The 12620-nt window shown below is 54.8% G+C and overlaps 1 protein-coding gene across 9 annotated transcripts in view; it reads left to right on the top strand.

Annotated features, from left to right (window-relative positions):
- GAS7 (growth arrest specific 7) overlaps positions 1 to 12620 on the top strand; it is a 211204-nt gene that overhangs the window by 166746 nt on the left and 31838 nt on the right. For 8 of the 9 annotated variants that reach the window (XM_053893019.1, XM_053893018.1, XM_053893026.1 and 5 more), the window contains exons 4-5: positions 2008 to 2093; positions 10644 to 10697. In XM_053893019.1, coding sequence (XP_053748994.1) covers positions 2008 to 2093; positions 10644 to 10697 — 140 coding nt within the window. The remainder of the gene's footprint in view (positions 1 to 2007; positions 2094 to 10643; positions 10698 to 12620) is intronic. The other variant, XM_053893022.1, reaches the window with a different exon arrangement.

The raw sequence follows: 12620 nt of genomic DNA on the forward strand, positions 1-12620 counted from the left end.
GTCAGATGCTTAACTGACTGAGCCCCCCAGGCGCCCCTGGAAGGCATTTACTTAAATTTCCAAGTGTTTGGGAGTTGGAGGGATGGGGAATTTGATATTTGTTCTTTTGCTATCATCTGCTTTTACTCCTTTCTGGTCAAAGAATGTGGCCAACGTTCTTTATGCCTTTTGCGATTTACTGACACTTTATTTGTGGCTTAAATACGCCCAAATCATTTTTTTTTTTAAGTTTCTGTGGCTTATTGGCAAAAGACGGTACCTTTCTTTGTAGTGCATGATGTTTAATATCTAGTTGATTAAATTGCTGGGATAGCCTCACTTTTGCCCCCTGCTCAGCTGCATACGGAAAGCGGTCCAGTTTTCCCCTGTTGTCTTTAGATGCCATACCACGTGAGTTTTATCCATTTCAGTCCTGTGCTGTTTGATAAGTAATAGTTCTCAAATGTTATGCCTTCATCGTGGGTTATACTTATCAGGGTAGGGCCCTTTTTGGCATGGCTTATGCCAACTCGAGTGGATTCTCCTCGACGCCCCCCCAGCACCCTCCGATGCTCTTGGAAGCCCACCCCCTTAAGCTGGGGACTCATGGATAGCATCAGCATGTAACTACCTGCTGAGGGGCATGTGTGCAGACCAGGACTGTGGCTGGCCCAGCGGGTTAATTTGTTTCTTGCTTCCCCAAGCCACCTCCCTGGGGGCCACCTCCATGCCCAGTTTTCAGGAGCCTTCCTGTGTCTGTGCCCAGCATTCTTCCAGGGGATCAGACCACCCTGCAGATCAGAGAGAAGCCTAGCTGCCCACGGGGGTCTGCCCAGTGGTCTGTGTTTCTGGTCGCAGGGGCTTATGGATTTGTTTGTTTGTTTCTTACTGCAAATGGTAGAGAATGGGAGGCATCCCCCAGCGTGAAAAGGTCCTGCTTGGGGGCAGCCTCCATCACCCCATTGCTTGCTTCCAGCAAATCAGTAGGTGTCAGTGGCTTTCAGCCAGTCTCTCTCTTACTTCTGGCCACATTCCAGGGCTCTCTCCATAAGAACCATGTGTTGGACCCCACTTTGTAGGTCTTTGGTTCGACCTGCATGGTGGATATGTTGTTCCAAGCCCAGGGCATAAGGGAGGCATGCTTCTCTGGTCTCCAGAGATCACACAGGCTTGGGGTTCAGGGTGACTGGATTCGGGAACAGAAAAGCAGTGACCTGCTGTCTCGCCATCTATACCCCTCTCTCCTTTTCATAAGTTACTCCATAACTCACAGCTCCTTTTGGCAAATACTGTCTCATTTGATTTTCTTTTTTAAAAACTATTTTGAAAATGTTTATTCATTTTTGAGAGAGAGAGAGACAGAGCACGAGCGGGGGAGGGGCAGAGAAAGAGGGAGACACAGAATCGGAAGCAGGCTCCAGGCTCTGAGCTGTCAGCCCGGAGCCCCACGTGGGGCTCGAACCCACGAACCGCGAGATCATGACCCGAGCCGAAGTCGGCCGCCTAACCGACTGAGCCACCCAGGCGGCCCGTGTCTTGTGTGATTTTCATGCCAACAGGGTAGGTTTGGAGACTGGGGAGAATTGTCCCCATTTTCCAGATCCAGAAACTGAGGCTCACCGAGCTCAGTAAGCTCCACGTAACCACGAACCGCAGGCAGGTAGTGGACGGGCCACCTGACTCTGTGGAAAGAGGCTGGACCCTTGACGGGCACCAGTGGCCGCAACTGATGTGGCACTTTCGGTGACGGCTGTTAGACTCTCGTGACCCCACCTCCCATTTCAGCATGTCCCCCTCTGGTTCAGGAAGAAACGTGGTTCCCCCAAGAGTTCCGCCATTGGGTGCTGGGGATTAGAGAGATGCGTGCCAGCCTTTTCTGGCTCCGTGAATACCGGTAAGATCCCGAGAGATGGTCCCAGCCGTGCGAGACGTCTCAGAGCCAGGCAGGAGAAGGGGCTGTGGTTACAGGCAGCCGGTGTTGCCCGCCTGTGGCCAGTGCAGCTTCTGAGCCGTGTTTCTCTCCCACAGTGAATGGATACCACGCGGCAGGGACCCCAGCGCACCCTCCCGAGACTGCCCACATGAGTGTCCGAAAATCCACCGGTGATTCCCAGGTAAGGGGTCCTGTGACGGGAGGTAGTGGGGGGGGGGGGGTCAGTCATGCAGGGCCAGGGGGCTGTCGTCAAGACGGTGCGTCCTGGGGGTCCGGGGGACGGCAGTGCAGGTCTGGTTGGTGTAGAAAACGGTTGGTGTATCTGAGTCGTTCCCACGTGCCATGATTGGAGGAAAGCGGGTGATTATGCCTTGCTGGTTTTCTCTAGGACTTGCAGGCGGCTGGGGGGGGCGGGGGGTGATTTTGGTGGATCGTAGGGCACAGGGTTCCATCCTGCCGTCTGGATTCCTGTTACGTAGAGTCTAGGTTTCCGTCGGTTTGCGAGTATGGATGGGGCCGGGCGATTTCCCTTCTTCTGTGCACCCCCTCCGCACCCCCACGTGAAATTTGTTCTCATAATAATCTAGCACAGAGACCACAGTAGGATGGGAGGACATGGGGGAAAGGCTTGAGATTCCCATTCTGGCTTCTCCATCACCACATCTGTTGGCACTTGTGCAGATACACATCTGTGCCTTTCCCGTGTCACAGGTGAGGCCACGGAGTCTTAGACCGCTCAGGTGACTCAGGCAGGTTGACACGGTTACCAAGCGATCAGACCGGACTCTGACGCCGAGCCCCGGGGTGCTCCTAGTTTGCGTTAAGCTGTGTCCGAGGAACGAAGGATCGGCGTGTTCTAGTCTGTCCGTAGGTTCTATCCAGAAGATGTTCTGAGTGAAGGCCCCAGGGTCCACCAGTCCTTTCCAGGAGCTACTCTGCCAGGCCCCAGGGGTGAAGATGGCAATGGTGATACTTATGTTGGCTGCTATGCGGGGTGACCGTGGCTGCTTATCCCCAACAGCGGGTGCCGTGTGCCCTTCAGAGCAAGGCCTTGTGATCTGTTGCTGAGCTCAGCCAAGCTGTGACACTTGGCAGTCACGCAGACAGGAGTGTCCATTTTTGGAAACTTTGTTCTGTCGGGCCCAGGTTAATTCCGCTAACGCTCTGGGAAAGAAATCGGACGTCCGTGTGGGCCAAGGCTTCTCCCCTTTTGATGGACTTCCTCATCACCCAGGCCTCTTGTTAAAAATGTAGGTTCTGGGGCGCCTGGGTGGCTCAGTCGACTTCGGCTCAGGTCATGATCTCGCGGTTCGTGGGTTCGAGCCCCGCTTCGGGCTCTGTGCTGATGTCTCGGAGCCTGCCTCGGATTCTGTGTCTCCCTCTCTCTCTCTGCCTCTCCCCGGCTCTCTCTCTCTCTCTCTCTCAAAAATGAATAAACATTTTTAAAAATGTAGATTCTGATTCAGAAGGTCTAGGAGGGACCCTGAGGTTCTGTGTTTCCAACCAGTCCCCGGATGATGCTGATGATGTAGGTCAGGGGACCGCGCCTTCAGCCACGAGGACCCGGGCACAGACGATAGAACACAGCATGCGAATGTAACCGCTTTGCTCCCCTGCTCATGGCACACGTCCCTCCCAGCCCTGGCACTGTGTGTTTTCTGCTGAGCCCCCAAACTGCCCCTGCCAATCTATGTGGGACAAACCTGACTTTTACTGCCCGCCTGCATGGTGATTTCTGAAGACGTCAGCCTAGGTCCTTCTCTGCTGTAACAGAACGGAAAAAGCTGGTGTTGGCTTGGGTACGTCAAGAAGAATATTGGTAACATCCCCCCCCCCCCCCGCCCCGTCATTCTTGCTTTTTTCTCTGATAGAACATAGTACCCCCCCACCCCCAAATACAGTGACGTTACTACTAAACCTTTTTGTTTTTTAACGTATGTGGATATGACCATCTCAGAAGCTGACTTTTGACCCAGGAATTTCCCCCTCCAGTCTCTGTGCTCGGAACACATCCAGGGATTCTGATTTATGTGCAAAGCATCATTTATGGCACTACCCGTGTTGGGCCCAACCTAACTAACAACACGGGACGGGTAAAATGGATTTTGGCACTGAATATCCATCCAGCCTGCTATATATCATGCAGACACGAGAAAGCCGTTTTCTGAAGAATATATAATGATTCAGGGAAATGCAGAGAGAACATGATAGTTTGGGGAGGGGGGGAAGCATGCGCACCTCTCAAAAATAAATACTAAAAAAAAATTTTTTTTTAAAGGGGCCCCTGGGTGTCTGTCGGTTAAGCGTCCAACTTCAGCTCCGGTCATGATCTCACACTCACAAGTCCGAGCTCCGTGCCAACAGCTCGGAGCCTAGAGCCTGCTTGGGATTCACTCCCTCTCTCTCTGCCCCTCCCCCGCTTGCACATGCACACACATGCTGTCTCTCGAAATAAATAAATAAAGTTAAAAAAAAAAAAAAAGAAAAAAAAAGAATTGTCCAGTTAGAAAACACACATGGTGTTGAGGTTGAGAAACCTTGGCCTAAGGTACTTTTTGTTTTCTCTGCGCTTTGCAGTATTTTTCGCATTGCCTGGAATGAGTACGTTTTACTTTAATGGAAGGCAGACACAGTGAGCAGTGGTAGAGACAAGGTTCTGGTCCCTGGGGACGCAGAGCAGGCCAGCTCTGGAGACCCAGGCCTGGACAGGCCGTGACTGCTGAGGGGCAGGTGGAAATTGAGTGTATATTCTTTTTGGATGGTAACGTTGAGCGTTGATGTGTCCTCAAAGTAACAAAAATAGGGGCGCCTGGGTGGCTCAGTCGGTTAAGCGTCTGACTCCATTTTGGCTCGGGTCATGATCTCATTGTTTGTGAGATCGAGTCCCGTGGAGGGCTCTGCACTGACTGCACAGAGCGCTTGGGATTCTCTCTGTCCCGCTCTCTCTGCCCCTCCGCCCTCCCACCCTCAAAAATGTTAAAAAAAAAAAATGTCTTTAAGTAACAAAAATAAATAACACAGTGCGTGGAGAGAGCAAATACGAAGTGGTTCACCGCTTCCCACGACTGGAATGTAGCATGTTGGGTTTTTTTTTTTTTAGGCAGTGGAAGGATTCTGGAAGGCGCTGGTTTCCCACAAAGGTGCTTGGGGCCAATCACAGAAAGAGGATGAGTTTTATTGTTTACAGAGCCAGCAAGCTATCCCCAAAGTAAACAGGGCGCTCTTTGACATGCAAAGTATTACTCACGCTATCCCTGTGAATTATAATGAACAGCAATTAGGACTTTGTAATACCTGGAGAGTGAATGAATGAGCAAAGAAACACATGGCCGGTGGAGATACAGGGTAGGGGGCTGGGCCAAGCAGCTTGCCCAGGGTTTGCTCAAAGCCCTCTATGGGTTTTTTTTCTTTCTTTTTTTTTTTTTTTCTGTTCTCTGCTCCTCCTTAAGCAGGCTCATCAGGGAGATTAAAATGTTGGGGGTGGGGAGTACATACCTGATCTTCCCGGGCCACCAGGAATGTGTCCCCCACCGTGCCCCCGTCGTGGACAGGACTGATGCAGGCTGGGTGCCTGTCTGGTCCTCCCCAAGTCCTGGGAGACCAGATGGCCGGGCACAGGTGGTGGTGGCCTGGCGCCACCTAGTGGAAGTTTTCCAGCCTGCAGCCTTGGGGTGGGTTGCCGGGGTATTGGATAAATGGGGTCCACCTGATTGCGAGGCTGGGGTGTCAGAGGCTGATAGTCTTACTGGCCTTTGTTGGAAGCACATCCTGGTCTGTCCCCTGCCTGCCCGCCTGTGATGGGCTCCCTCTCAGATCCCTGTGCAGGTGGGGTGGGGGTCACACAAGGGATCTGCCCCTGGAGCCCAGGCCCTTTGGTGGCCAAAGTTGTTCTGGCTTCCCATGAGCATCCCCCAGGAAGACCCAGGAGAGGAGACAGGGGCTGGGACCAAAGGCTTGGAAACTGAAGGGTCCCACCGGAGAAGGGAGTTTGAGGTAGACTCCTCTACCGGGTGGGGCTTCCCTTGAGCCCAGCAACACATGTTGCATTGAGTGTCTCCTCCTTGGCCAGGCATTGATTCGCAGGCACATAGCCCGGCCCCTGCCTTGCTGGAGAAGGCACGAGATAAACAAGTGTTTCGTGTCAGCAGTGGTACGGGCTGGAGGGAAGTGTGTGTCCCTGGGACCCGGCCGGTGGCGGTCAGTGATGGCAGAAACGTCAGTGATGGGCTTTGTAGGAAAAGGTGCGTAAGCTAGGACTAGACAGATGAGTGAGGGTTTAGCCTGGCACAGGGTGGTGGTGAGAACAGCCTTCCAGGCGGAGGGAACAGCACATGTGGATAGCCGGAAGGGGAAAGAGGGCAGTGGTTTCAGAGAATCCACAGCGGCCGAGTGGGGCTGTGGTTTACAGGCTCAGCAGGTGTCAGGAGGGCGGAAGGTGGGGCCGGCCGAGTCTGCACAGGTCTACTGTGAGGGGCTTGGGTTTTATTCTGATGGTACAGGGAAGCCATCGAGAGGCTTCATTCTGGATCCTGCCTGCCGAGGAGGTAGGGCTGGCAGACGGGGTCAGAAGACGTGCAAAGCCTGGGTTTGCTCGGCAGTTGTGAACGTACAATGCAGTCCACCCAGCTCTACCTTTGTGGGTGACCAGACCACCCTTGTGGGTCCTCACCGCATGGTAACAGCAGAGCGGCCCGAGCCAGAGAGGAGGAAACCAGGCTGGGGAGGGACTCTTAAAAAAGGAGGGAAACTTTCCAGAATCCTAAGCAAAGGACATTTAAAAACAAACAAACTTTTATTGGAGTGCCTGGGTGGCTCAGTCGGTTAAGCATCCGTCCCTTGATTTCGGCTCAGGTCATGATCTCGCGGTTCGCGGGCACTGAGCGTGCTTGGGATTCTCTGTCTGTCTGTCTCTCTCTGCCCCTCCCCTGATCTCTCTCTCAAAATAAATAAACTTTAAAAAAAAATAGATAAATAAACTTTTATTATGGACACTGGCAACATCCCGAGTCTAAAGTCCATTCCACTTTTACAGGTGGATACATTGGTTGCTGTATCTTTTTACTCCCTTCCTCTCTCTCCAGAGATGTAATTCATCCAGTCATTTACAACGTACAGTGTTGCACGACCATCAGTAACACTCCATTTTAGAGCACTTTGATCACCCTGGAAAGAATCCCCAAAAGTCTTGGGCACCCACTAATCTGCTTTCTGCCTGTCTCCGTAGGTGAGCCTCTTTCTTCTGGACATTTCATAGAAGTGAAACGGCACCATGCAGGGCCTCCGTGTGTCTGGCTTCTTTCACTTACAACAATGTTTCAAGGTCTGCGAATGTTGCAAACGGAGTGACACTGTGTTCCTTTCCCCGGGGCCACGTAGTATCCCATCCTGTGGACTTACCATTTTATCTCATCTATGGCTTTAGCTCCTTTTAATCTAGACTGTATTTTCCCCACACATTTGTTCTTTCTGTCTTGCCCCACGGTGGCTGTTTGTGGGAAGAGCCCAGGTCAGTTGCAGCGTGACCCTGATGCATTATCTACTTCTTTTCTTCTGCTTAGATTCAGGGTTAGCAGTTTTGGCAAAGATTTCTACCTCCTGGGGCTTCTCAGGTTAGCACCCCTCCAGCGATGCTGAGTTTGAGCTCCCGGTTAATGCGATGGCCCCTTTGCAAGGGCGCATTTTCCCTTTCTGATTAGCCAGTCATCTGGGGGTGGGGGGACGGTAAGGGTGATACTGTTTCTCAGTGCTTCACCATCCTTGGTGACTGTGGCCTGGATCCGTTTTGACTCTGGGGTTTGCAAGTGGTAATTTTCTGATTCCTTAACCATTTTTAGGGGCATTCTTCCATAAAGAAATCCCGCATACACCCCCCGCCCCCTTTGCTGCCTTTTAAGTTACTCGTTTTCGGTCGTTATTCACAATCATGCCCAAATTGTCCCAAATTTGGCTTGTTGGACCCTCTCTCTGCTGGCGCCTGGGTCCTTTGGTGAGACCACATTGTTCTTTGCCCTGTTTCTTACCTCCCAGAACAATTGAATGTGCCAGATCTGTCTGGCATCTGGAATGAGCCATTTCTCCAAGGGACTCGTTTCCTTTTAGTATGGAATAGTATTTAGAAGCCAGCTTCTGGCTAGTAGGTGTTCTCTCTGTGATGGAGGTGTAATTCCTCCTGGGCCCTTTTGTGAAGTGCTACAGGTGTGTGCGTGTGGATGTGTGTGATATGTGGATGTGTGTACACGTATGTATATATAGTGCGTGTATATGATGCATGTGTATGTAGGTGATGTTGGGACAGTAGGCACAGACCACTGGCAGCAAGGACAGAGCCTGAGCTGCCTGGAAGGGCTTGGCGTCACCCTGCTCAGCCCTGGCTGATTCTGAGCATCCAGGAGGGCAGAGAGGGCGGGGAAGGGGGGGCAGAGGACCCCTCCCCCCCATCGTCAATGCCATTACTTGCACTCCTGTCCTGGCCCCAGTTACAGGGAGGAGGGCCACCTCTGTGTCCGGCTCCATTCCACAGAGCCTTGGACACGGTGGTCCCCAGGTCAGTGAGTGTGGATGATGATCTTTCTTGACCCCTGTGGAGCCACCTGGAAAACAAGAGATTGTCCCTGGTCTCAGAAGTGGGGAGCCGGCAGAATATCGAGAAAAGCGAGATTCAGCCGCAGGCTCCAGTTTCACTTGCCTTGTGACCCTAGACAAATGAGTTCGTTTGCGCAAGCCTCAGTATCCCCATCTGTGCAATGGAGGCGGTGCCTCTGAATTCGCGGAGTCTGGGAGGATTACGCAGGTTTGAGTATGTCTGATGCCTAGACTGGTGTCTTCCTCCTTCTGAGAGTTTCCCCCCTCGTCCCCGTCGTCAGCATCGATACGGAGACTGGTTGCTAGTGCATTAGCTGACATCCTGGTGGGCGAGAGCTCGGAGCGTGGTGGCAATGTGTGTCGAGGGTGGGGAGAGTCCGTGCTGGAGTGTCCCCTTCCCCTTTCCCCTCCCCGGCATGGGTTTGTTTGGCCAGTGCCTCTGCGTGGATGAACCTGCGAGAGACCCCCGCACCTGCCACGGGATAGTGGCACTCGAGCTCCAGCCACGTGGCCTCGGTCTTCCTCCCAATTTGGGCACATGCCCTGGGCGACCACTGATAGCTCGAGACGATTCGGGGGAGGTCGTGCGTCGTTGCTCTGGTGGAAGCTGTGGTTGGTCACACGCTTGAGCCGGTGCGGCTGCCATAGTAAGGGAGCCTGGGTGAATGACACCACGTAGATCAGTGTGTCCCCAAGGGAGGCCCCCGGACTCTGCTTCAGAGGCGCTGGCCCACCTGATTGCTGCCGGCTCAGCTCCGGGGGGTGCGGCCAGGACCCAATTTGGGGCCAATGCCTGTTAATTCTGATGCCCTCCAAAGCTTGTGGACCGTCGATAGCAACGGGTGAAATCGAGGCTCAGAGAAGGCCCGTGGCTTGGCAGGGTGTCCAGACTACTGAGTTTATTTCCTCGCCTGGGACATGACCGATCTATAGAGTTCTTTTAGCTGGACGGTCAGAGGGCATCTGCTTCCATTAACGGACTTCCCTTACCAGCCCAGGTCGATCTGGACGGGAGTAAAGGAATGAGGGAACCACAAACAGGGACTCAGTCAAGCTCCCTGTTTTGTGTGGTGAGCAGCTGAGATCCTGAGGCAGCACTGACCCCTACCCCCCGCCCCTCCCCACCCCACCGATGCTCATCCTTGCCGGTGGTCCGGGCTTTGCTGGCCCGGGATGGGGGGCTGCTGGTTCCCTGAGGCTGGATGGAGGGACCTCTCTCTCTGAGCCTTTTCTAGGAAATGTCAACAACCACGTCCTTAAGTTTCACTAGAGAAAGGAGGCCGTGGGTCCCACGTCATGCGTGTACCCCACGCACCGTGTGGCTCAGGACAGTCTGGGACCCTGTTGACTCGTTAATGTAACTGCTGATTGTGGGGCAGTGACGACCCAGGATCGACCTGCCCCCTTTAGGCTCCTGTGACCCATGTAGTGTTTTCAGCTTAGGAATCCTTAATTTTCTGCACCAGGACCATCCTAGGACCGGGGCAAGATGTTGGGGACCTGGGGACGGAGGCATTTGGGACCCTAGTTTGCTTGCAGGCAACAGGAAAACATAAAAAGGCAATCCAGAGCCTGAATGAATAAGAGCCTCAACTCGCCTCTGCCGAGAAATCCCTTCTGCCTCCCTCCCACGTCACGGAGGTGGCCAAGCCCGCCCCCCCTCACCCCGCCAGCCATGCACGTTCCGCGGCTTGAGGATTGGACATGTCCGACCCTGGGGATTCGGAATAAGAAGTCATGGAGGTGGTGGCCTGCTTTAACTCTCTGTTCTCGGGTGGCTTCTGCGGGTTCAGGCAGCAGGCGGACCGGTCTGCCAGCAGAGGGCAGCTGAGGGGTTAACTGCCCGAATCAGGAACTGGGAGAAGAGGAGGGAGACCTGGTTTGGAGCTGTGCGGGAGGCTTCCTCCTGTTTGCCTTCAAAGCAGGGGGGCCCCCCGGAGCAGTGTGGGGTCCGGGCCACCCCTGCCTGCCCTCTTCCAGAACATGGTGACTTAAGGGTTAATGGCAGCTTGAGCATCCGCCCCCCCCCCCCAACTTCCCCAGCAAGGGGCCTCCACTCATCCCCCCTGCCTTCGGGGAGCCCGAACAGAAAGCGCAAACGTCCAGGATGGAGAACAGCTTTGATGATGTTTCTTGCCTCTCTCCCCAGAACCTGGGATCCTCGTCACCAGGCAAAAAGCAGAGCAAGGAGAACACCATCACGGTAAGTGACGCCCCGCTGGGTGCTGCTCCCAGGTTGGGCAGGTTGGGCGAGCTCTGGGGCTTGCTGCCATGCTGGGTGGTTGCCATGGCAATGTGGACCGCTGAGCTGAGCGGAAGCCCAGCCTGGAAACTGGGGAGTTCCAGAGCTTGGATGTAGCCGAAATGCCCCCTGCCCTCCACCCCGCCCCCCACCCCCGCGCCCCACCCTCCACCCCGACCCTTCTGTTGATTTCCCTCTGGATGACCGAGGATGACCGACCGAGTGCAGGCGTGGTGGGATCAATGCAGAAGCCGTGGCGGGCGGGGGGGGGGGGGGGCGGTGGTTGGAAGGGGGGTGGGCCATACGCCGCCTAAGCGACATGACATGTAAATTACACCCACTGGGGCTTGCTTTCACGCAGGGTGACTTCTAGAAGGTACCAAAGTTAAAAAACAAGAGAAAGCACCCTAAGAATAGAGTTCCTGACGGGAGCAGGCAGCTCCTGCCTGGGGTGGCCAGACCGCCTCCTGGGGCTCTTGCAGAAGCCCGCCAAGCTCCCACGTGCAGGCTGAGGAGGGCACCCCTCTACACACACACACACACACACACACACAGACACACCAGCCGCATGTTGGGGGCAGATGCATCGTCCGGCTGCTCAGACAGCCAAGGGCTCGGAGACGTGAGAAGTGTGGTCCTGGGTTTGCTGTTTGGACACAGGGGCCCCGGAGCCGGGAACGGGGACCTGCTCTCCCGGGCTCCGTCTGGCACAGGCAGCTCTGAGCCGTTCTGACCACCCCCACGGAGATGACCCCGACAGTGGGTATGCCTCCCCTGGCTGGTGGAGGCTGCAAATCCTGCTTTGGAGGAAAGAGAGGTTTGCATGCACAACGACACCAGGAGCAGCAGTCCCTGCCACTTTGGTGTGCACTTATTATGCACCAGTAGTGTTCCGAGCGGCTCATTTCCCTCTCCGCTCACCGTGTGAGGGGGAGGGGACAGAACCAGTGTTGTGAACAAGGGGTCTGAAGCCAGAGGGTCCGTTACAGCACCTGCGAGCTGCACGGCAGCCCGGGACAAGTGTCTCTGCCCCTTTGGGTCTCAGTGTCCACGTCTGTACAATGGGGAGATGGTGGGTGTCTGTGCCTTGGGGATCGTGTGCGGACTAAATGAGTCTGTACACAGAAAGCACTTAGAACAGAGCTTGTAGTCAGTGCTCTGTGTCCAGTCGCCTTCTCGACCCGGTTTACAGATGAGGAAACTGAGGCACACAGCCATATACCTCTCCCGGCTGGGAAGCATCGGGATTCGAGACCTGTGCTGTCACCTCCTGAGAGCGGGGCCTGAGTCCAGGGCAGACCTCCTGAGGGCATCTTCCTGCCACTTTAGGGTGCCATCAACTGCCCCAGAGCAAGGCAGAAGCCCCTAAAGTTCCCTGAAACGGGGAAAGAGGAAGAAGAAGGCGGGGAGCGTATGTGGGAATTGTAGAAGAAAAGTCCGAAGCAGAAATGGAAAGCGGAAAGCAGTTGCCGGGAAGGGGGAGACAGTCTCAGGCCCCAGGGTGGGGCCCCCGTCACCCACCTGCTGTGCCTTGCCTTTGAGCCTTTGAGCCGGAGCTTGGGGCATCCTCTGAGCGCCCTGGGCCTCGCCCCAGGGTCTCCTCTCCAGCACACCTTGTTCACCGGCCCTCCCATCCCCGTGTCTTCCCTCCTCCTTCCACTGACCTACATCGGTGCCTCTCTGAGCTAGCCTGCAAAGTGCAGTCGGCCGCCACAGCCTCCGGGGAGCTTACTTAAAACGCGGGGTTCCTCGAAGGATTCCTGGACCTACGACCTGGTTGGTCTGGGACCCCAGCCGGAGTCTGCCAGTTTTTGCTGGAGAACCTGAGGATGGGAGGGATTAGCCAGAGGGTGCAGAGCAGCTCCCCGGTCTTGGGGCTGGGTC

This window comes from Panthera pardus, unplaced genomic scaffold (assembly GCF_024362965.1).
Source record: "Panthera pardus isolate Hobbes unplaced genomic scaffold, ASM2436296v1 HiC_scaffold_3, whole genome shotgun sequence".
NCBI lineage: Eukaryota > Metazoa > Chordata > Mammalia > Carnivora > Felidae > Panthera > Panthera pardus.